Source organism: Lissotriton vulgaris, chromosome 8 (assembly GCF_964263255.1).
Source record: "Lissotriton vulgaris chromosome 8, aLisVul1.2, whole genome shotgun sequence".
Lineage (NCBI taxonomy): Eukaryota > Metazoa > Chordata > Amphibia > Caudata > Salamandridae > Lissotriton > Lissotriton vulgaris.
In genome coordinates, this window is record NC_141696.1 from 1,154,923,066 (window position 1) to 1,154,948,777 (window position 25,712).

General features: G+C 44.3%; 1 protein-coding gene across 1 annotated transcript in view; it reads right to left on the reverse strand.

The window, feature by feature from the left end:
• Nucleotides 1–25,712, reverse strand: part of GPALPP1 (GPALPP motifs containing 1) — a 159,232-nt gene that overhangs the window by 10,461 nt on the left and 123,059 nt on the right. The window contains exon 7 of the mRNA XM_086935015.1: nt 22,928–23,026. Coding sequence (XP_086791141.1) covers nt 22,928–23,026 — 99 coding nt within the window. The remainder of the gene's footprint in view (nt 1–22,927; nt 23,027–25,712) is intronic.

Consider the following 25,712-nt stretch of genomic DNA (forward strand, 5'->3'; position numbering starts at 1 on the left):
AGAGTGGACTGGTATAGAGGGTAATGTTGCAGAGTATAGTGACACAGAGTGCAATGGAATAGAATTTAGCAGAGTTCAGTGCGGTGTTGTAGAATGCAATGGTGTAGATTAGAGTAGTTCATAGTAGAGTGGAGTGATGCACAGTAGAGTAAAGTGGAGTGACCTAGACTGGAGTTGTGTAGACCACAGTGGAGAAGAGTGAAGTGGTGCATAGTAGAGAAGAGAGCATTGGCACAGAGAATAGGGTGTAGAGCAGAGTTCTTCAATCTGTGGGGCGCGACCCCCAGGGGGGTCGTGGCGTCCTTGGAAGGGGGTCGCAGATTCTGCCAGAGCATGCAGTTCCTGGCTTGGGCTGATCGAGGGTGCTCACGGTGGAGGCCTAATTCACACCGAGGTGTGAAAAACATCAAAGCCTCATTAACAAGTAAAAGGTCTTTTCAAGACCTGTCAAGTACTCCGGCGTGGCTGTGTGTGTGTGTCCCTGAAGCCGGTTCGAGCTGGGGGAGGAGGGGAAGTGGGGGGGGCGGAGGGGGGCTGGGGGAGCAGGCTGTAGTGTAGCCCTTTGAGGTCAATGGATATTTTGCGCCTGGAGCTGTGGGTCCCATGACACGTCCCCCGCCCCCAGCAGGGAGGGACAGAGATGCCCTCCCATGATCAGGAAAGAAGGAAGACGACGCAGAGAGATACTGACCCCCCCCATGAGAGAGGCACCGAAAAGGTGGGTGGATGAATGATGGGTGGATGGATGGATTGAAGGATGGATGGATGTGTGAAAAGGTGGGTGGATGAATGATGAATGGATGGATAAAAGGGTGGATGGATGGAAGGATGGATGAAAGGATGGATGAAAGGGTGAAATGATGAAAGGGTAGATGGATGAAGGATGTATGGATGGATAACAGGTTGCATGGATGAATGATGGATGGATGGATGTGTGAACAAATTGGTGGATGAATGATGGGTGAATGGATGGATGAAAGGGTGGATGGATGGAAGGATGAAAGGGTGGACTGATGAAGGACGGATGGATGGAAGGGTGGATGGATGTATGGATGGATAAAAGGTTGCATGGATGAATGATGGATGTGTGAAAAGGTGGAGGGATGAATGATGGATGGATGGATGGATGGATGAAAGGGTGGACGGATAAAGGATGGATGGAAGGATGAAAGTGTGGATGGATGAAGGATGGATGTATGGATGGATAAAAGTTTGCATGGATAAATGATGCATGGATGGATGTGTGAAAAGGTGGGGGATGAATGATGGGTGGATGGATGGATGAAAGGGTGGATGGATGAAGGATGGATGTATGGATGGATAAAAGGTTGCATGGATGAATGATGCATGGATGGATGTGTGAAAAGGTGGGGGGATGAATGATGGGTGGATGGATGGATGAAAGGGTGGGTCGGTGGGTGGATGGATGAAAGGGTGGATAAAAGGGTGGATAAAAGGTTGCATGGATGAATGATGGGTGGATGTGTGAAAAGGTGGGTGTATGAATGATGGGTGGATGAATGGATGGAAGGGTGGATGGGTAAAGGATGGATGTATGGATGGAAAGATGAAAGGGTGGATGGATGAAGGATGGATGGATGAAAGGATGGATGGATGTGTGAAAGTGGGTGTGGGTGGATGAATGATGGATGGATGTGATGAGGTCTAACAGGCGCATTTATGGTTGTGTGGAGGAGTGTGGCTCAATGGTTAGAGCGGCAGACTCTGATGCAGAGGTCTGGCCCGGGACCAGGGTTCAATTCCCGATGCAGCAGGGTCTTGGGCTCATTTGTCTGCGGACTCGATAATTCTCGCCTCGGCACCTACTCTAATCATGGGGTCCCACGCTGCAACTCTGGACAATAGCTTGCTTAATCTCCACAACGGCCCCTATAACGCTGGGATGCCTGGCTTCACCTTGGGGGTGCCCAGGAGTGGCATCTCACAGGGAGAGCCAGGAAGGGTTCCACAGCGTTATACAGCGCCGGGTGCCCCGGTGATGGGCAGCTGTGCACTTTACAAGTATCCTACATTTACAAAAGATGATGATGAGTACCAGTTCCTAGAAACTTTTGTCGGAAGGGGGTCCTTACCCCTAAACAGGTTTTACAAGGGGGTCTCGGAATCAAAAAGTTTGAAGACCTCTGGTGTAGAGTGAAGTGGAGTGAAGTACAGCAGAGTGCAGTAATGCACAGTCGATTCGAGTTTAGTGGTGTAGAGTGCATTGGCATAAAGTGCAGTAGAATGGCGTAGAATAGAATGGTGCAAAGTAGAGCGCAGTTGCTCAGAGTAGAGTGGTGTAGAGTTCAGTGGAAGAGAGTGGAGTGTTATAGAGTAGGGTTTCAGAGTGCAGTGGCATAGATTGGTGCAAAGTAAAGAGCAGTGGAGCAGAGTAGAGTGGTGCAGTGTTCATTGGCGGAGAGTGCAATGGTGTAGAGCAGAGTGGCATAGAGTGCAGTGGTGTAGAATGCAGTGGATTAGAGTTTGTAGAGTATAGTGGTGTAGAGAGCAGTGACGTAGACCATATTAGTTTTGAGTAAAGTGGTATAGCGTGGAGTGGTGCTGGGTATATTTCAGTGGCGAGGAGTGACAGAGTGGAATGGCGCCGAGTGGAATAGAGTGGGGTAGAGTGGAATGGCATAGAGTAGATTGTTTCAGAGTAGAGTGTAGTGGTGGAGTGTGCAGTGTCAGAGTGGCGCAGAGTAGAGGAGGATAGAGTAGAACAGAGTGGCGTAGATTGCAATGACAGAGTACAATGGTGTAGAGAGCAGTGTTGCAGAGTAGATTACAGTGCTGTAGAGTGCAGTGGTGCAGAGTAGATTGCCATAGAGTCCAGTAGTGTAGAGTGCATTGGTTTTGAGTACAGTGGGGTTGAGTCCATTGGCATAGAGTGCAGTAGTAAGAATATAATGCAGTGAAGAGTAATGCAGAGTAGAGTGGAGTGGTGCAGCGTAGATTGCAATGTGTTAGATTTGGGGGTCTCTAGTTGGCACAGGTAGGTACTTGTGACAATACCAATAGGGTTTAGTCAGGGTAAGGGGGTACACTCCTAAAATAACCCCTGCTCACCCCCTTAGTAGCTTGGCACGAGCAGACAGGCTTATCTTAGAGGCAGTGTGTAAAGCATTTGTGAACACATACAGTTATCAAGTGACAACACTACAGATGGACACCACACAAGTTTTATATTAAAAATAAGTATTCTTTATATACATTTAACACAATATCACAAATGACAAAAATCCACAATACTGTACTTAAAATGGTAGTTTTAGCTTAGTTCTCTTTAGTTCTTAAAATGCAACAGGGAGTCAATGTACCTTACGATGCGTCACGCTTCCACAACGAAAGTGTTGCAGAAATGGAGATGCAGCAAAGATCCGGTGCAAAGAAATAAAGACGTCAAGTTTTTCCTGATGCGGTTCTCCGATGTTGCGAGAAGTCTCGGCCCGATGCGTCAGCTGGAGCAGCGACACCCTTGTTCAGTAAAGCAACAACAGCGGCTTTGGCGGCGACACTCTTTGCCGACGATGCAAGACGCTTTTGCTCGATACGACAACTACAGCGGTGACACCCTTGTTCAGTGATGCGACGGCAGCAGCTCCGTTGGTGGCACGCTTCTCCGTGCATGCGAGGCACTTCCTGTGATGCGATGCAATGCGACAGCTACAGCGGCGACATCCTTACTCAGTGATGCGACAGCAGCGGCTGCGACACGCTTCTTCCTCGTTACGAAACGCTTTTCTTGATGCGTTGCAATGCACCAGCTACAGCAGCTACATCCACGATGCGACGGATGTGATGACTGTGATGGCAACGCGCTTCTTCGGGGTTGCAGGACGTTTCTTGAGATGTGGTGCAATTCATCAGCTACAGGGGCGACATAAACGATGCGACAGCAGCGGCTGCGACGGCGACACGCTTCTCCCTCTTGAGTCGTGCTTCCAGCTCCTTGCAACCCGCAGTCCCTCAGAAGGCTCAAAACAGCAGCAGGCACTTCCAAAGAACTCTGGGGAGCTAGGGGTTGAAGTCTGTTGTCCCTGAGACTTCAGCAGGAGGCAAGCTCTTCTCTCAAGCCCTTGGAGATCCTTCACAAGTTGAAATAAAGCACACAAAGTTCCTTTCTTTGGCAGTCAAACAAACACTGCAGGCCAATCCTCTAAGCTGCACTTCAGCTTAGGGATAGTTTCTCCTCAGTTTCTTCAGGTTCCTCTCCTCAGCAAAGGTTTCTTCTTGTTGTCCAAAAGTGATCTAATTTCTTGAGATCAGGGTCCCAATACTTATACCCCCAAATCCTTTGTCCTCTGAGGGAGGGCAGAGGGGTCTTTGCCTAGTCCAAACCAGTTCTGGTCAGTCCTGGACACTCTGTTTACATGACTCCTTCTCTCCTTTCACAGTGCAGGGCAGAGACATCAGACGCACCACAGGAGGTGGAACCAGCATTGTGTAGGGAAGGCACAGCCCTATTCAGGTCCCAGGTGCAACTCCTCCCTCCCATCTAGATGCAGATCTCTCTATTCACCACTGGGATGACTCACCCTGTCGTCTGGAATCCCCCAGCCCTGTCACTCAAACTCCAGACAAGGAATACACAACCTAGCAGTCAGGCTTGGATAGTTAGACAAGTAAATACCTACTTTCTAAAAGTGGTACTTTCAAACACAGAATGTTAAAATCAACTTCACTAAAGATGTATTTTATCATACTGAGTTCAGGCATACTAAACTCGAATTTCTATCATGTTCCCTGAGTCAGTTAGGATTATAAGATGTAATAACCAAACTGCCCATTCTGGCATATGGAGAACAGGAAGCCTTGCAATAGTGAAAAACGAAAATGACTGTAATTCACTATAAGGACATGCCACACGCATCAGGGCTTGTCCTACCCTATACTTACAATGCACTCTGCCCTTGGGCCTACCATAGGGATGTCTGATATGATGAAAAGGGCAGGTTTAGGGACTGGCAAGAGGGTGCACTTGCCCAGTCAACATGGCAGTGCCAGACTGCACACAGGCTCTGCAATGGCAGACCTGAGACACACTTTTACAGGCTGCTTCTGTGGGTGGCACAACCAATGCTGCAAGCCCACTAGCAGCATTTGGTTTACAAGTCCTGGGCACACTCAGTACTCTGACAAGTAAACTAAATCAGCCAATCATGGTAAAGTGCCCAGAGTGGTAAAACAGCCAACAACAGGTCAGAAAAAATATAGGAGGAAAGCACAAAGTGCAGGGATGTCCCTGCAAAAAGGGTCAAGTCCAACACAATGGCATAGAGTACAGTGGTGTAGAATACGTTTTAGTGGCGTAGACTGCAATGGCACAGAGTAGATTGTTTCAGGATAGAGTAAAGGGGCGCAGAATCGATTGGTGCATGGTGGAGTGGTGCAGCTAGAGTGCAGTGGCATAGAGTGCAGTGGTTCAGAGTAGAATAGAGTGGCGTAGAGTGGATTGGCAAAGAGTGCAGTGGCACACAGGCACATAATAGAATGATTTGGAGTACAGTGGTGCAGCGTAGAGTTCAGTGGCATAAAGAGCAGTGTTGCGGAGTAGAGTGGCACAGAGTGGAGTGGCGCAGAGGCACATAGCAGAATGATGCAGAGTGGAGAGGCGTAGAATGAAGTAGAGTCGAGAGGTGCAGAGTAGAGTGCCGACATGCAAAGGACTAGTATTTGCAGAAATGTCATATTACCTGCTTTTATCTATAATGATGAAATACTGACAGGTTCTTGACCCATTAGAAAATATAATGCTCATATGTGTTTACAAGCTTTAAAACTGTGGCAACTCTTTATAAGCCATATTTTATTGAAGAGATTTTAACTGTATGTTTATGTGTTTTTTGTAGGAAAAACGGAAGAAAGATGTTACTTCTGTCACGTTCACCTCACGGTCCTTGGGCCTTTTCTTTTCCTATCACTTGGATGAAAGACACTTTCACCTGTATGAAGGCAGAGCTTCACCTTACCTGTATGTGCACTCTAACCTGTCTTTGTAGGGCTCATGTTTTACTGAATTTCTCTTTAAGAGGTAATATGACATTTCTGAAAATACTAGTCCTTTGCATGTCGGCACATTCTCTATGTACTATTAGGCACTAGACCTAAAGGATTTTAGATTGTTGTTGAGGAAATATAAATTTTATGGTCAAGATTGTGTTCCCTAGCGTGTACCCCACCGACTCCATGTACCAGCTTAAAGTGCATGTAACTTCCCTCCTGTGCCAGCTACGAAGACGCAAATACATTTGCGTCCAACGTCAACATGTCCTCTTTCAGACCCACCCTGAATGGGTTGAATAGTCCGTTCCTAAGTATGCTATGCCAACGTCTTTTTGTAGTGTACTTTACACGTTTTTCAGCTCTGGCAAAGTAGGCCCTGAATTGCTGCCATTGAGCCATTTTTCTGGCTTCTGACTCTGAAAATCTCAGCCCAGGCTGCCTCTGTACCCGTGAACTCTGACTTACTTCCAGCGCGGCCCACCGTGCTCAAGCTCAGCCTGCTGCCTGCCAAGACTGACTATAACCTTCGAGTTATCTGTTCCGTTCCTCGAAAATACATTCCTGCCTACTAGCTTCAGTAAACATCCCCCTCATCTGCAGAGCAAAGGGCCAACCTGTTTCCGTGCAAGTAATTCATAGCCTCTGTTACCATGCTCCCATGGAAGGCCCATGCCCCCACGCTTCTCATGCAGACACTCAGGCGCTTATACACGCACTCACAGTCAGTATAGAATAGCTTCTGCCCCAGAGACCTTTCCCTCCAGATAGTATGGTTCCCAAACATCAGATATCAGATATGATAGAAGTACAAGTTGATCTGACATGCCAGACTTCTGTCTCTTTCCGTCAGTGTAAATGTCAAGTCCCCTGCACCCTCCAGTTTCACGTCAATCACACGTCATGCAGCTGCGCGCGCATCCAAGCTTCCGATTTCTGCTGACATTGCAACATTTCTGTTAGTGCCACCCCTTCTGTGACACCTACCTGGTGACGTTTCTAGCACACACCTCTAATTCACGCCTAGTTCACGCCTCCTAATTACGTATTGCTAACACGTGGATGCTGTTATCTTGTCTTCTCTCAGCTGTTACGCCTACCATACGTTTTTCTATGACAATGAATTAAGTATATAAGCTATGTACTGTCAATAAAATGGGGCGGGCGTGCGCTCTTTCTATCCCTTCCTGAACCCTGTGTGGTTGCGGGAACATGATAGCCAAGTCATGACCATTCCTTTTTAAGGAATAAAACCCCTAAGAACTCTAACACCACGGACTCTGGTTCTTTCTTTCCGATTGAGTTATTATTGATTAAGTACTTACCTGCATAGAAATTATGATAGTAAATTAAATATTTACGACATTTTGGCGCCCGAACAGGGACTCCTCCCCCACCTCACGCGCCGGTTGGTGCGTTGCAAGCTCTGTCCCCTGCCATCAGTTAGAAGGAAACTACGCGTACTGGCAGGATTTCCTGCATCTCCCTCTGGCCCACGGAGGTGACGAAGACTGCGATCAGTACCCAGACGAGGCGGTGAGGAGTGCGGAGGATCCCGACCAGAGCCTAGCCGAAAGAAGCAAGGTCCGAGGTGTCAAGAGGCCCACCAGTTTTCCGAAGTTTTCCGAAGTTTTCCGAAGTCGAGCCGAGTCCAGTCCAGTCGAGTTTTCCGAGGCCTTCAGTTTCCGTGCTTCCCGGTGAGTACCATTGCTGGGACGTATCAAGACGGGTTTGGGTACACAAGTCCGGTCTGCACTGTTTTTAGACAGTGTATCTGTGCTGTTTAGCAGTACCTCCGTTATTTCAAGGTCTGCACTGTTTTTAGACAGTGTATATGTGCTGTTTAGCAGTACATCAGTATAAAGGGGTAGTGATATATGTTTTAAATGTTTTTCATGTGATTAATGTCGTGGTATGAGTGTGACTGTTTTTAATGTGCATTATTGTGTGTTCTTGTATAAATAGCTGCATTCAGTATTAAGTAGGTAAGATCGAGCTTTCAGTACTAAGTAGAAACAAGATGCCGTTTTTCAACAAGTTAAAGCAGATAGGAACTAGGAAAGGGATACTGGAGGAAGAAATTCCTATTCCCCCTAGGGACACTCCAGGAAACTTCATGTACCACAAGCATGGCTTAGATGCCATATTGTATCTAGATTTATGGGCCGATTATACAAAACATCTAGACGAGAAACACAGATGGCCAGTTACTGGAACATGGGATGCTGAGTGCATCATGAAGGTAGAGGAAGCACTATGGAAAAAGAAAGCCAGACAATCTCAGAAGGACGCCATAGAGTTTTGGCGTAAGGAATCACATAAGCGTGCTGAAAAAGCACTACGTAGAGAAGACAGACTTAGAGAATCAGATAAAGCCCAAGAAAACGAATTAGTTACCGAAGGGATCCGAGTAAAAACAGAGCAAGTAGACCGTGCACGAAATAACCTCGTAAACGGTATGTATCTCGCGGCCGAGGGTTCGCCTGAGGCCATTTCAGAAATACCGAAAAATCTACCGCCACCATTAGTGCCAACTAAAGTAAATCACAGGACCACTAAAGACATATTCCTGAATTCCTATCTAGAAGATGTAGCACCCGCTTACACCAATCTGCCTGTCCGCGCCCTGCCTAACGACAGGGATGGGGGTGGTAACCCGCCCCAAGATCATATTCCGCCAGTACCACAACAGATTCCTCCACCACCACCACTTCCCGCAGCTAAAATAGATCTACCGAAACCACGTCTACCTGACGCTACCAAAGGACAAATTCAAGTTCAGATACAGACTCCACAGAGAGATAATGCCCAAGTTTCCGCTTCAGGAGGTGCGACTGGGGGTCTTCACACCCCACCATTGACACACAGAGTAAACCTTAGGGATATGCAGAGTCCTCTCACGTTCAAGTCACCCCGTCTTGACATACTCAAAGAAAAACTTTCAGTTTGCAGATATGATCCAGTACCCGGCAAAAACGACAGAATGATGATGGCCTCACTACGGTTAAGATCTGCTACTGATTTCCTGCTGTTATTTGCAGGGATGAAGGAGCGCCTAGATAGAATATATCAGTTCATTCAGACTGGTAAAGACCCTGACAGTGTTAAGGATGCCATGGAGCATCAGAAAGTTGACATTCAAGCACAGATACTACGTTTTTTCATAAATTGCCTAATAAGAGAAAGAGACAGGCCTGGGACAGATCAGAGCGAGTTAGATGCACTAAACAAGTGGGGTCAAAATATATCTGAAGGAAAACATGATAAGGGGGCTTGCATAGCCAGTATGTACAAGAAAATAAGAAAAGCAGTGATAGAAATGCACGAAAAAGAGAAAGAAAGGGCCTCCTCCGAGGAGGAGGAAGAACTCGAAGAATCAGAAAAGACTGCAGATACTATAGCGTATGTAGGTAAGGGAACTTACCTTAGGAAAGGTACCCGTCCGGAAAGCAAGAGAGTTTTTCTCTCTGCCTTAACCAACCCGAATTCTTCTGAACACCAGTTCCAGGAGACTGATAAAAGACTCCGAGACCGAGTGGGGTACCACATACTAAATTCAATGGATGAACAGGAATTAGCCCGGTCAGCTATATTATGGGCTGAAAATCCGGATATGTATAATGATGACACCGTAGCACAGACATTCCTGAACCTCTCCCCAGACGAGCAGAAATTAGCAGGTGTATACATGATGCAGCACCTCCTCACGAAATACAGAAATAAACATTCCGATCCAGGTCCCTTACACGAAACTCTAGAAGCACTACTCATGGATAGATGGAGAGGTCTAAGTACCAAGTTAATACAAATAATTCTAGAACAACGACATAGATATGACACTTTTGTAAGCTCTGAATATGTTCCCGCTCCACCCCCAGAAAGAAAAATGTATCGTATGGAATGCCTGAGTGGCACTTAAAGTCAGAACCCCTTACGAGAAGTACACCCAGTTATGGGTGAGGACCATCTCTTGAAACGCGTGTATGTACACACGCCACTGACTAAGTTAGAACTGTTAGAAATGAAGAAACTAGTACCGAGCCATGATAAAGACCCTGCAGGTTTCCACAGAGAGCTTAAAGACATGTTACTGATGGGGGATTACACATATGAAGATATCATGAAAATGTTAAAGGTACTGCTGCCCACGGGCATCTACGAGAAACTCAAGGAAAAGGAATGGGAGGTGGGAGACAAAAAGATTGTATGGGCAGAAATAGAAGACGAAGAGAGCAAGCGTGTCCCAGGGGTAGGCCTCGGGGACAAAACTAAAGCATTACCAAGTTTAATAGTACAGGTTCTGCCAAGATTACTAGCAACTAGAAAAGAAGACTGGGATGCAATCTCAGCATGTAAACAGAAACCCGACGAAGATACTAGTGACTTTTATTCAAGATTCGAGAAATGTTTTATTATTAATAGTGGTCTTAAACCAAGTAGCGAATCGTACCCGCATCTTTTTGTATCAAAGCTAGTCGAGAATTCCCTGTTAGCAGTTAAAAACCGTGTATACAAAGTCGAGAGTACATGGCAAGCAAATACGCCATCACAGATGTTACAAATGTTACAATACCATCAGAATAGAATTAGAGAAGAACAAGATCAGGAACAGAAACGTATGAAAGACACAAAAATGAAAATGTTAGTAGCCCAGTCGGTACATACCGACGGAAATAGGAAAGGTACGAATCAGACAAATCATTCCGCAGGTCCTGTTAAAGGGACGTGCAATTATTGCAAGCAGCCAGGTCACTACGTACATGAATGCCCAGTTCTGAAACACAATATAGCAACAGGTAAAACCAAAGAGAGACCGCATCCACCAAGACAAGATCAGGTCCAGCAACAGACTCCACAGAATGTACAGACCTCACAGAACACACAGCCTATGCATGCTTCATCCCATACAGCACAGACAGTAGCGGTATCTCAGCCACAGCCTCTTGCCGCGACTCAGCAAGTTTCCCAACAAATGTACCAGTATGCCCAATCTGCTTACCCCGATTACCAGCGATACACATGAAACAGCCTAGAGAGGGAATTTGGCTTGCCTCTTATTGAAATTCCTGTAGATCAAGAAGGTCCTTATGTACACAGTCAAGTATTGGGAAAAGATAGAAAGTTTTTAATTGACACAGGGGCAAGCCGCACCACAATCAGTCATGACGAAGTCCCAGGGGCACCCCTCTCAGGCTCACAGAATGTTTCCCTTGGTTTTTCAGGACAGCCCATTATAAATGAAGTATCAGAACCAGTTCCCCTGGCTGTGGGTCCATTATCACGTATTACAGACTTGTTACTTACGAAATCATGTCCAGAAAATCTGTTAGGAATTAAAACATTGAAAGCTCTAGGAGCTATAATTTGCTGTTCCCCGGAGGGAGTTAGACTTTTTCTGCGGGATTTCAAGGGTCATTATGTTTTGCGAGAATTCGATGTCAGATTGAAAAATGTACCAGATCACTTGTGGGCAACAGGCCCAACTGATGTAGGTTGTATGCATATCACACCATACCGTGTTACACTCAAGACAGGAGTTGTTCTACCACGAATCAGACAATACAAGTTACCACCCGATGCTGTAGTGGCTTTACTGAAAATCATTGAAGAGCTCATTGCCCAAGGAGTGGTCGTGGAGACCGACTCCAATATCTGTAATTCACCCATCATTCCAATTCTTAAACGTACTGATCCCAATGCACCGCCAGTATATCGGCTGGTGATTGATCTTCGAGAACTGAATAAATGTATTGTACCACAGTATCCTGTGGTCCCCGATATCTCTTCTCTATTGACTGCTATTGATTCAGAAGCGACGTTCTTTACTGTAATTGATCTCAAGAACGCCTTCTTTAGTGTACCGATTGATCCAGAGAGCCAATATCTCTTCGGATTCAGTTTAAATGGACGAAGTTTCAAATTTTCCCGCGCACCTCAAGGATTCACAGAAAGCCCCAGCATCTATAGTCAAGCACTGAAAAGACAACTAGATTGTATTCAAATGCCAGTTAACACTGCTTTACTGCAATACGTCGATGATCTGCTGATCACCGCACGAAGTGAACCCGAATGTGAACAAGCATCACTGACAGTCTTACATTTCCTGGCAGACAAGGGACACAAGGTGTCTCCTTCGAAGCTGCAATTCTGTGTTCAGCAAGTTGTATACTTGGGTCACTTGCTGTCCAAAGTGGGGAGACAGCTCACTCCCGATCGCATTCAGTTAATTGTAAATATGCCACGACCCCAGACACAAAAGGAAGTGCGGGCCTTCATAGGCCTCACTTCGTACTGCAGACAATGGATTCCTCAATATGCATTTCTAGCTAAACCACTCATCCAGTTAACGACACAGGAGGCAGCGACTTCGATTGTCCTCCCTTGGACTCAGGAACATACACAAGCCTTTGAGGAACTAAAGAAAGCATTATGCCAAGCACCAGTTTTAGCAACACCATGTTACCGCAAACCGTTTACACTTTTTGTTACAGAACGTGATGGTACAGCATTGTCTGTCCTCACCCAAGATCAAGCAGGTTCACATAAGCCTTGCGCTTATTTTTCAAGTACATTGGATTCAGTAGCCCAGGCACTCCCTGCGTGCTTAAAGTCTGTAGCAGCAACAGCATTAGCAATCAGACAGAGTGATTCAATTGTCCTAGGGCATCAGTTAACAGTACAAGTTCCACATTCTGTAGAGGTTCTTTTAAACAGAACCCAGACTCAACACTTGACTATAGCACGACTGACAGGTTATGAATTGACGCTATTCCAGCCACACATAGAAATCAGACGTTGCAGCATTCTGAACCCCGCAACACTGTTACCTACAATTATGACAGATCCAGCCCCGCATGATTGTATAGAAATCATTAATGCAGTTACAAAGCCTCGACAAGACTTAACAGATGTTCCACTGACAAATCCAGACCTGACACTTTATGTGGATGGTTCATGTATGAGAACAAGTACAGGAGAATTAGTGGCCGCGTATGCAGTGACCACTGAAACCGAAGTAAAAGAAACACATCGTATTGACACACTGTCCGCTCAAGCAGCAGAGCTTATTGCTCTGACCCGAGCCTGTATTCTAGCCAAAAACAGAAATGTCAACATATACACTGATTCCCGTTATGCGTTCGGAGTTGTACACGACTTCGGCATGTTATGGCAAGAACGAGGTTTTCTGACCTCTCATGGTGCCAAGATCCAACATGGTCCCCTCATTCAAGCACTGTTAGAAGCAATACATCTGCCTTCAGGCATATCCGTCATGAAGTGTAAAGCACATACTAAAGTTACAGATTCTGTTTCCCAGGGTAACGACCTGGCAGACCAGACAGCAAAACATACAGCATTGACTCACACTCAGACAACTGACATGACAAAGACAGTAGGACCGACAAATTGCATGACAGTCAGGGATCCCACACTAGATGTAATCGATATTCAGGCACATGCTACTCCAGATGAAATAAAGAGATGGACTGAACTAGGAGGGATTCAAACAGAACAAGGTTGGATGACGAAGGGAAAATCTACATGGTTTCTCCCTGATTCTATGGTTCAAGTCATGGTTAATACAGCACATAGTCCAGCACACCTAGGAGAAAAAGCAATGCTAGACAGTTTACAAAATCTTTGGAGCAATAAACACTTACGAGCAGCAGCAAAACAGAAAGTGCGTACTTGCATGATCTGTTGTCAGTTCAATCCAGGTAAAAGCGTCCCTGTAGAGCAAGGTGGATTTCATCCTCCCGATCACCCTTTTGAAGTCCTCCAGATGGATTATATCCAGATGGACCGTTGTCGAGGATTCAAATATGTCCTCGTAATTGTTTGTGCACTGTCCCGTTGGACCGAAGCATACCCAGTCCCAGATTATACTGCTCCGACCACTGCCAGGCAGCTGGTTCGTGAATTCTTCCCACGGTACGGCTTGCCTCGTGTCGTGTACTCAGATAACGGTCAGCCATTCTCATCTGAATTAATGAAGCAGGTTTCCCTATTGCTAGGATATCAGTGGAGATTCCATTGTGTCCGACATCCCGAAGCCGCAGGCCTTGTAGAAAGGCATAACCAGACATTAAAGACACGCCTTGCAAAAATATGTAAAGAGAAAGGGGTCGACTGGATAGTCGCCCTGCCCGTGGCACTATTCTACATGAGGATGGTTGCCCACTCGAGATCAGGACTATCTCCGTACGAAGTGGTCTTTGGTAGACCACCGAATATGTGGGGGACGCCCATTCCGAAGAAGATTACTGATGTTGATTGTAATATGTTGACAGATTACCTTGCCTCCTTGATGTCTGCACTCCAATCATGTCGTTCACAGGTTGCCGCAGCTTTCCCCGACAACACTGATGTAAAGCCACATGATGTCCGTCCTGGGGACACAGTTTTAGTACGGAACTTCGACAGGAAGAGTCCGCTGGAGCCCCGCTGGAAGGAGCCAAAGATCGTCCTTCTTACAACGAGGACCGCAGTGAAACTGGAAGGCAGAAAGGGGTGGGTCCACACGAGCCATATCAAAAAATACAATGAACTGAAACCAGATCCAGGCTCGTCCACCCCCACCAAAGACTGTATCAAAACTAGTGACTTTAAAACTTCCGAACGAGAGAAAACTCCCCAAGAGGAATACAGACTTAGCTCCGATCTAGCAAGTCAGACAGTTTAATTGTTTAAGTCCTCCCCTAGGTGAATCGGTTAAATAGTTTCTGACATGTATCCCCTAGATCGAGATAGAGAGAGAGAATTAAGGAAACGTACATATTGTAAATCACTACGTAGTCACTGTATGGTGACATTATTAATTATGTTTTTTCTAAGTGTTCTGATAATTATTGCGAGTATACTGCTCCCCATCTATTATCCTATTTTCAAGCGTGAACAATCTGCTTATAATGTTTCTGCTGAACATTCTTTTAGTAAATTACCTCCACATGAACTTTCTTACAGACTTGCGCTGCGCAACAACACATTCATTAGTATGTTACATCATTCCCATCAGACTAACAATGCTACAAACTGCTGGATATGTGGCCGACTCCCTCCCTACCAGAAATACAAGGGAGCTCTGCCCCTCTTTCCGTACCCGTTCACTCACAACGGTTCCTGTGGTGCCTGGTTTAGAATAATAAATTCCGTAGATTCTGATATTGCTGTTTTCAAAGGGAGCTGGGTTTGGGGAAACTTGAACTTAGTTCTGCTTAATGCCTGTTATCCTGACAAGAAGGGACTCCCCATTAGAATAGGAACTGATCTAGAAAACGAAGTTTATGGATTAGGTAATTACACAATTAACCTTATGATCCTTACTGTTGAATCCGAACCTGCTCCAGTTCTGCCCGCTATGTCAGTACTACCAGTCACTGGTGAATTATGTGTCAGCAAGAAAGGTTCAGTACACTTAGGCCATAGTAAATGTACTATTGTGGTCGAATTCAGTGATCAAGGCAAGTCTTCTTTTAGAGCTACCCGTCATTCCTATTTTGTTTGTGGTCATACCGCATACATACGCTTACCTCCAGATTGGGATGGTACCTGTTACATTGCATTCCTTCTGCCACCTGTTTTTCTAGCTCCTCCTGATTATCACAGAAATACAAATCTAGCAAAGAATAGACTCAGAAGAGATATCTCACTTGTCGACTATACAGAAACAGCATGGGAACAATACACCGATTTTAATAAAGGATTCTTTTTCTTTTTAGGTCCCGTCCAAAATAGTAAACTAATACGCAGATTAACTAGAACACTTGAAGCAGTAGTGAATGAAACTGCCTCCGCCTTAGGTAACTTAACAGAAGAGCAGTCCGCCATGCGGGTTGTTGTTCTTCAGAATCGTCTTGTGATTGACGTCATCTTGGCAGATAGAGGTGGAGCCTGTAAGGTCATCGGGTCAAGTTGCTGTATTTTCATCCCACAAAACGCACCATCTGTATATCAAGCTATTACACGTCTTCATAAAATTGCAAATCTGATACATCAGAATCCAGGCACCTGGACTTGGTCCGGTTGGTTCTGGACAACGTTAACCGCTTGGGGATGGAAGATCCTATCCTTCCTAGGCATTGGCCTAGTCCTAGTATTCAGTTGCTGCCTGTGCCTACAGTGTGGGCCAGCGATTTGTGGACTGTGTGCCACATCGTGCATTGAACATTCCAGTTCCCTCTCAAAACGTGAAAGAAAGAAAGAAGAACAAATTATGTTACAAGAACAAACTGATCGATTCATGAGGATCGATATATCATGAAGGGTCCGTAGGGAACAAGGAGGGAATGAGGAAATATAAATTTTATGGTCAAGATTGTGTTCCCTAGCGTGTACCCCACCGACTCCATGTACCAGCTTAAAGTGCATGTAACTTCCCTCCTGTGCCAGCTACGAAGACGCAAATACATTTGCGTCCAACGTCAACATGTCCTCTTTCAGACCCACCCTGAATGGGTTGAATAGTCCGTTCCTAAGTATGCTATGCCAACGTCTTTTTGTAGTGTACTTTACACGTTTTTCAGCTCTGGCAAAGTAGGCCCTGAATTTCTGCCATTGAGCCATTTTTCTGGCTTCTGACTCTGAAAATCTCAGCCCAGGCTGCCTCTGTACCCGTGAACTCTGACTTACTTCCAGCGCGGCCCACCGTGCTCAAGCTCAGCCTGCTGCCTGCCAAGACTGACTATAACCTTCGAGTTATCTGTTCCGCTCCTCGAAAATACATTCCTGCCTACTAGCTTCAGTAAACATCCCCCTCATCTGCAGAGCAAAGGGCCAACCTGTTTCCGTGCAAGTAATTCATAGCCTCTGTTACCATGCTCCCATGGAAGGCCCATGCCCCCACGCTTCTCATGCAGACACTCAGGCGCTTATACACGCACTCACAGTCAGTATAGAATAGCTTCTGCCCCAGAGACCTTTCCCTCCAGATAGTATGGTTCCCAAACATCAGATATCAGATATGATAGAAGTACAAGTTGATCTGACATGCCAGACTTCTGTCTCTTTCCGTCAGTGTAAATGTCAAGTCCCCTGCACCCTCCAGTTTCACGTCAATCACACGTCATGCAGCTGCGCGCGCATCCAAGCTTCCGATTTCTGCTGACATTGCAACATTTCTGTTAGTGCCACCCCTTCTGTGACACCTACCTGGTGACGTTTCTAGCACACACCTCTAATTCACGCCTAGTTCACGCCTCCTAATTACGTATTGCTAACACGTGGATGCTGTTATCTTGTCTTCTCTCAGCTGTTACGCCTACCATACGTTTTTCTATGACAATGAATTAAGTATATAAGCTATGTACTGTCAATAAAATGGGGCGGGCGTGCGCTCTTTCTATCCCTTCCTGAACCCTGTGTGGTTGCGGGAACATGATAGCCAAGTCATGACCATTCCTTTTTAAGGAATAAAACCCCTAAGAACTCTAACACCACGGACTCTGGTTCTTTCTTTCCGATTGAGTTATTATTGATTAAGTACTTACCTGCATAGAAATTATGATAGTAAATTAAATATTTACGACATTGTGATGATGTCTATCAATTTCGACATGTTTACCATGTGAATACTGGCGAGACAAGATACCTATGTTGATCTTAGGCACTAGACCTAAAGGATTTAGTTTGTTGTGATGATGTCTAGCGATTCCGACATGTGTACTTTTTACCATGTAAATACTGGCGAGACGAGATACCTGTGCTGATCACGGGCACCTTCCGCGATGTTGTAACTGTGCACTTTTTAGGAACGGATAGCGTTTGGGCTACCGGTGGCATACTTATATTTACAAAGTATATGTTTTACCGTAATAGGCACTCCATTACAAGATGGCGGTATCTCTTACAGACATTATGTAATGATTTACACATGTTTACTTTGGTGTTACCTCTTCTATGTTCACTAATTTTGTATAACATGCCTGACCTACCTGGGTGGTTCACGTGTGATCAAGACACAAGGAGTGTCGAAACGCGCAGCGTGTAACTGAAAATAAACCATCTTTGCTGCAAAAGCTTCCAGAGTGCGCAAACAAAGTGAAACACTGATACAAACATTTAAATATTTAAACATTACTCACTAATATATGTATTCACTAAGATACACTTAATAAGCCAGTTAATCAATCATTTAAAAAAAAAAAACCATCCATTTAGACACTTATTTAAACATTTATTCTTCCATCCACCTTTACAAATACATATATAAAACATATTTATTTTTCAGAAAGACACACATTCACTGGATGGTGTCATCAGTGATGTCATGAGTGATGTCACTGACCATGTCATGAGTGATGTAATATGTGACATCATCAGCAGTGCATTGCAGGCGCACATGTTACAGTGAGTCCAACTAACTAACGTGGGAATTTCAATGGTTTTATGTCAGTAAAATTTCCAGGTAACTATAACTGGTGTGAAACCTATGGTTTTTTCAGTGAATTTAATAGGTTTTTTAAATGCTAATTCCTAACTATAACTGGTGTGAAACCTATGGTTTTTTCAGTGAATTTCATAGGTTTTTTAAATGCTAATTCCTAACTTTAACTGATGTGGAACCTATGGTTTTTTCAGTGAATTTCATAGGTTTTTTAAATGCTAATTCCTAACTATAACATGTGTGAAACCTATATTTTTTCAGTGAATTTCATAGGTTTTTTAAATGCTAATTCCTAACTATAACTGGTGTGAAACCTATGGTTTTTTCAGTGAATATATATATATATATATATATATATATATATATATATAACATTTCTATGGCAAAATGAAACCCCTCATTGTGTTCCTTTTCAAATTAAATGTATTAAGTGTTACCACTTCATTCCAATCAAGATGACTTCAGGTGTGCCATACTTTTGTCATAAGTAAGACTGTTAGCGTTCTAGTTGTTCTTTAGAACACTCTGGGACATTCTGTCATTGGGCTATAGTTGGGCTACATCTGGCTGATATTTGGGCTACATTTGTTTTTTTTTGTCTCTGGTGGCCATCTTTGGGCTACATTTGGGCTCTAACACATATATAGACCAATGTAGCCCAATATATATTTTTTCAAAGTTAATTTTCGTAAAAACCACTGGAGCATATATCTTGAGACATAGTAAAGGCACATCGGGGTACCAGTCCCTACAATTTTGCCAAGTTTGGTGGAAATCCATTCAGCCGTTCGGGCTAAAAGTGAGTTCGACCGCCCTATGGAAATTAACATGGAGAAAACATGTTTTGGGACCCCCCTTTTATCTCGGCCCCCGCTTGGCGAATCCCCCCCACATTTTCAGGGAAGGAGCGGGCAACCTACTTTAAGAAATTCGCGAAGATTCGTCCACCGGCGCCAAAGTTATTCCAAATAGAATGTTGCGGATTTCCTATGGAAAGTAGATCCTAACTATAACTACCTACTGGCGACCGCCAGTAGGGGGGAGATATATATATATATATATATCAGTACTCCATTCACCAGAAATCCAATGGAACAACACAGATTCGGATAGACACGCGGACCCAGTTTCTTTGTGCTTTTTTATTTATTCAATTTTCTGCCCTGCATCCCATGACGCGTTTCGGTCCGACCTGGACCTTGATCACATGACGCGTTACTCATGGATAGGCGCCAAATTTAAAGTGCAAAGTTCGCAAATACAAAACAGCTGTGTATTTACACGTATAAAACTGAAAGACAGACTATATAGTACAATAGCGGCGTAAAATGCTACATGTTGGCTAGATGTGGCTACAAAAAAATGTACAGATCTAAAATCCTAATGTTAAAATCTCATTAATGTACAAAACCAAATACATAATTTACATATGTATTATAAATAAAGATGTAAAAAACTCTTTGATTTTCTCTAAAAAGTTTTAACTATACAAATACTGAATTTTTAGTAGCCACACAGTCGGAGTACTCAAATACAGTCCGTACATTTCTGCTGAAAAAATAAGGCCCAAGTGGGCGAGCACTTCAAATAGGCAACCTGAACAAAAAAAATTGTGATCGATTGTATCAACTGCCTAAGTGTCAATAGCACAAATGGCGTGATATATATAAAAATAAACATGATAAGTGAACCCAATTTGAATCAATGAAGATCCAAAACCAATTAACACCACTGTGTAGAGAAAATTATTAATAAGTGAGATGTGTTGTTAAAAACAAGTGCATTATTTCATAGTAAATAGACGCAAGGTAAAAGTTCATTACATAGTACGACGTGTAAGTGGAGTTTAACTGATGAGTCAGAAAAAGTAATTCACAATATATCATGATGGACTCCACAGAATAATTCATATCTCCAATTTGGCATAGATGTATATATAATATATGTCATATCACAGGTTTAATCAAAATAAAGATAACAATCTCAACACAGTATGAAGGACATTGATTCACATACAAGTGTATAAATCCTCCGTGGTGTTTAAACCTATTGGAGACTTGGTGTTGAGTTCCAGAATGTATTTGGTCTCTAGTAGCCGCAAGGCACTGTCTCTATCCCCACCCTTGCGCGACGGCGGTATACAATCAATGGCGTAGTAACAAAGGAGAGTGTTATCACTGCCATGTTTCACTTCAAAATGCCGTGCAACGGGGTACGATTGATCTTTATTAGTAATCGCCCGGAGGTGTTGTAGAATCCTCATATGCACGGGTAATTTGGTACTGCCGATGTAGCGGAGTGCACAAGGGCACTCCAAAACATAAACCACGTATTCTGTTTTGCATGTTATACGTCGTTTAATTTTAGCTGGTTGGGGCAAGAATGGGGTGGTGTAGTCCCTAACGTTTTTTGCATGTTTACATGCTTTACAAGTAAAGCATTTGAAGAAACCCTTTTGTTTAGACTGCCAATTGGAGGGTGGCCTGATTTCTGGATTACATTTATCCAAACAATTGCCCATGGATCTAGCTTTTCGAAAGGTCATTTGCGGAGTATGATTGTTCTTAATTAAATCCCAGTCAATGACTGGATCTTTTAACAGTAGATCCCAATGTCTCCTTAGTATTTTTCTAATGGCCGCTTGTTGTTTGCTATAAGTGACGATGACTCTCACTTTATTGGAAACGCCATTGGATACAACTTGGATTTTTGGGGCCAGTGCAATATCACGAGTCAAAGACTCAGTCTTGCGAATGGCCTTCTCTATGATAGAGGTACTGTAACCCCTTGAAAGAAACCTTTCCTTGCAGCTGTTTTGGGCCAGTTTACATTCCTCCACACTACTACAGATACGTTTGATCCTCAGCATCTCCCCATACGGGATGCTGTTGATCAAATGTTGGGGATGGTGGCTAGATGCATGTAGTAATGAATTCCCAGCGGTCGTGAAATAGTCTGGTACATATCCTATTATCGCAAATATAGACCTCCACGTCGAGGAAGACTACCAATACCTTACTCATATGGGCTGTGAACTCTAAATTCAGTTGATTGATGTTCAGTCTGTTGATAAAATCCCTGGCCAGATCCTCTGACCCCCTCCACAAAAGGAAGAGGTCATCTATGTATCTAAGCCAAAGTGGGACATGTGTCCTCAGGGTTGCCTCATGTTGTTGTTTCAGGACCTGCTCCTCCCACCAGCCCATATGTAGGCAAGCATAGCTTGGGGAGAAGCAGGCCCCCATGGCAAACCCCCTGATTTGCTGAAAAACAGTATTATCAAAAGTGAAATAGTTATGTTCCAGACACATTTTGATCATATCAATCAACATCTTGTTATGTAGCATAAAACATGCAGGTCTGCGATTTAGATAATGCTCAACCGCTTCAACCCCATCCCGATGACCAATGGAAGTATAGAGGGACGTAACGTCCATAGTGATTAAAATCAAGTCATCAGACCAATTACTTTCTTGAATTTTTCTTAGAAAATCCGAGGTGTCCCTGACATAAGATGGCAATGTGACAACCCATTCTTGTAGAAAATAATCTACATACTTGGATGTGTTTTCAGTTAAGCTACCAATAGCTGAAATTATGGGGCGACCTGGGGGTTTATGAATGTTCTTATGCACCTTGGGAAGAAAGTATATAGAAGGTACAGCAGGGTTATCATTATGCAAGAATCGATATTCATCATTGCTAATAAGCCCACTGCTTTTCAAAGCCACCAGTTTCCCATAATAATCCAACCAAGATGATTTCACCATTTGCAAATTGCTGCGTTTATAGCAAGTTACATCATTCAATTGAACATATGCCTCTTCCATGTACATGAGTCGCGGCCACAGGACAATATATATATATATATTTTTTTCCTAGGCAGAAAGAGAAGGCAAATGATGCTTAGATCTCGGTTTTCACAAGGAGTATTTCCCATAATGCTACAGGCAGTTCTAAAAATATACATGATGGGTTGGCTTTTTTTTTAAACTAATTTATAATAGAACACCAGCACTCTATTATGTGTTGGTGCACAGCATTTATTTTCGCTTATCTGAGTGATTAATTTCCACACCAGTCTGCATGCACTGGCTATTTCTACTGTATCAACAATTCTCGCTCGCTGTTCCCCCACTCACATTCATCATTATCCAGTAGTATTAAGGTTGAGTAGGACCTGCATCTGGTAACCCCATGTATCTAGTGCATGAAGATTATTTGCTTCCAGGTGTAAAACTGTCAGTGGAGTACACAAATTCTTAAAACTCTGGAATCAAAACCTAGTGCCACGAGTCAGTAAAATGAAGATTTGATTTCAATTTCTTAAGCGGGACAGTTATACTAAGGTAATCCAGCGCTAATGTCCCTGTAGTGATCTAAGTACATCCAAAACCAAAGAGAATCATATGGTGAGGAGCCCTGTCATCAACAGTTTCTGAAACAGTTCCGAAGAGGACAATAGGTTTTTACTTCATTTGAGTTCCTTCAGGAATTTATTCCACAGAATATGGGCCGTGCAAATTTGCATTTCATACTTACATTGTATGTTGACACCTTCTCCGCCAATCGTTTGTCTCTTTGCGAAATTGGCAATTCCTCTTCAACTTTAGTGATTGGGGTCTTTCCTTCTTGTTTCTCCTTTACAAAACATAGGATTACATTAATTGAAGGTCATGCTGAATATAGTCAGATGGTGCCATACAATATAATATACAAGGAGATCAACGTCTAAATCCAGGAAGTTCTATTAAAATGGATAGCGATAATACATTCAAAGTAAAAAATTTCTAAATCATTGTACATTCTCCCAATGGACACTTGTAAAATGACCATTCTTTCCCAATCAACCACGTTTCATTGCTTTGCTGCCTGTTTAAATGATTCAGGTGGACCATCATTCCACCCACTGAATGTGTGTGCTTACTCGTGCGATAATTAGTTTCCAGTCCACACTCAATGGTAAAAAAAAATAAGAACTCATGGGGTAAGGGGTTTCACACCAGCAGAAATGGTAAGGACGTGGGCTAGTTGTACTAAGGTCAGGCCATGAACCAGTCAGTGGTTTATGATTTGGACTTCATTTTTCTACTCAACTGACGCACTAATGAGTCCCTTTGCAAAATGCACATTCGTGTGAGGTACAAAGCCTCCTGTCTTAATATTTATGAGGGAGAGTGCACTTTGCAAACCCCATGAAAATGCCATCCAATACTGGAATGGAGGCCGGCGTGGGGCAGCAGACTTCTATCCATATGAATTTTTTTTCAAACCGGCCTCAGCGACTTAAAAGCACAGGGAAGGTGCTAGAGGTAACCCCCCTTACTACCCCAAGCCCATCTACAACCACTCACACTGTTGAAACCAGCCCGCAGGGACACCTGCCACACTGACTTGGTAACTTCCTCAAGTCGGATGTTGGTATCTATTCCGTAATTGTAAGCTTTTCCACTGCAAAATCAGTTGTACAATGAGCCCGTAATTACTCATGCATCTTGAGGCACGCGATATAATGGCAGTGCATGGCTCTGTATCAACAGCTTTAAGAAAAACGTCCCAGCCTGTGACTAAGTGGCTGGTTACACACAAGAGTAAAAACAAATTTAAAAAAAAGATTAAGCTGAGGGTTGATGGACCATCTGATTTACTTTAACAAACTGTGGCAAATCAGAAAATGGATCAAACACATTTTATTTTCGCATCAAGTGTCACAAACACCAATTACTAACCATATATAACCAAGTCAAATGATTAATGAAAAACCCTCTGACCCTGCCAGCAGGTAGGTCGCCCCCTAGTCGCCGCACGGTCCTCCTGTGGCGCTAGTAAGTCCTTTGTGCTCCAGATCTCGTTTTTGCTTCGTTTTGTGCCCTGTGCCCCTCTCTCCCCGTTTTTCTTCTGTGCCCTGATCTTGTTTTGCTTAATTTTTTGTGCCTTGTGCCCCTCTCTCCCCGTTTTTCTTCTGTGCCCTGATTTTGTTTTGCTTCGTTTTTCATGCCCTGTGCCACTCTCTACCCGTTTTTAGGTTTCGCCTCGTCGAAAGCTGCGCACCGCGCAGCTTTTCGGCGCAGGCGAAATCTAATGTTAGAACAGTGTGGCCTTCGTTCCGCCTCTCTGTTCCATTGGCTAGCTCCATAAATGGAGGCTAGCCATTGGAAGAGAGAACTGTCCGTCATTTCCCGAGGCGATTGGTGGGCGTTCCGCCGATTCTTTCCCTCTCCGCAATGTCATGAAGACGTGGCCACTGTGGGCGTGTACTTTTTTTTTTTTTTTTACTTGATGTTTGTGTTCATTGTCCGTCTTGTTCCCTGTCCCGCTGGCTGTTTCCTGACCACCCTCCCGCTGTCCGTGTGCCTGTCCGCCCCCCTCCCGCTGTCCGTGTGCCTGCCTGCCCCCCTCCCGCTGTCCGTGTGCCTGCCCGCCCCCTCCCGCTGTCCGTGTGCCTCCCGCTGTCCGTGTGCCTGCCCGCCCCCCTCCCGCTGTCCGTGTGCCTGCCCGCCCCCCTCCTGCTGTCCGTATGCTTATCATCTCTTATTCTTGCTCCTCCAGTTGTATTTCGTGTATGCGTCTCTATGGACTTCCTCTGCTACGGGACCATGTTTATTCTTTGCATTCTGTACAGCTGTTTAGCACACAAAAAAGTAACCATTCCGTCTTCATTAACGGTTGATGAAGGATGATTTGGAAAAAAGCCAAATGATTTATTGCTAAACTACTGCCCTACTGTGGCGAATTTGGGGTTGTGGGGGGAACAGGAAGGGGGAGGGGTGGGGTGGGCTGGGCTGTGGTAGTGAATTATTTGCTGTAGTTATCCAAGTATGCATATTTTATTACTCAGGGGTCACAGGTCACTCAGGGAGCGAGAGCAAAGACCGTAATATGTGCGGCTTAAACATGAAGTTGCATTTTTCGTTGAAAAAACATGGCAGGCGCTGTGCAATCCGAGGCATCACTGCCTTCTTTGTGAATAAGTAGCAGCCGAGCTATGCTGCTTCAAAGGCAACTTTGTGCTCCTTATTGACACCGGGCAAACGTGTGCACGAGCCCAGGCTTCTAAGTAAGGCACACAGTCATGTCAAGTCAATACTAACAGCAACATGTTACTTCCTGCATGCTAGGATGGCTGGGGCCACGCAGGAATCCCCCAGGGTCAGTATCACCAGACCTAAAGAACCAAAACCGCCCTGTTCGCCAAGTATTCACAGACAGATTATACAGTTAGCACGTACTCTACTTTAGGAACATTACAGCTTTTTGGAAACGTTTCAATTTGGTCTCTCCGGTGGTTTCAAAGGTTTGACTGTTCTGCTGTTAGAGCTATATATAA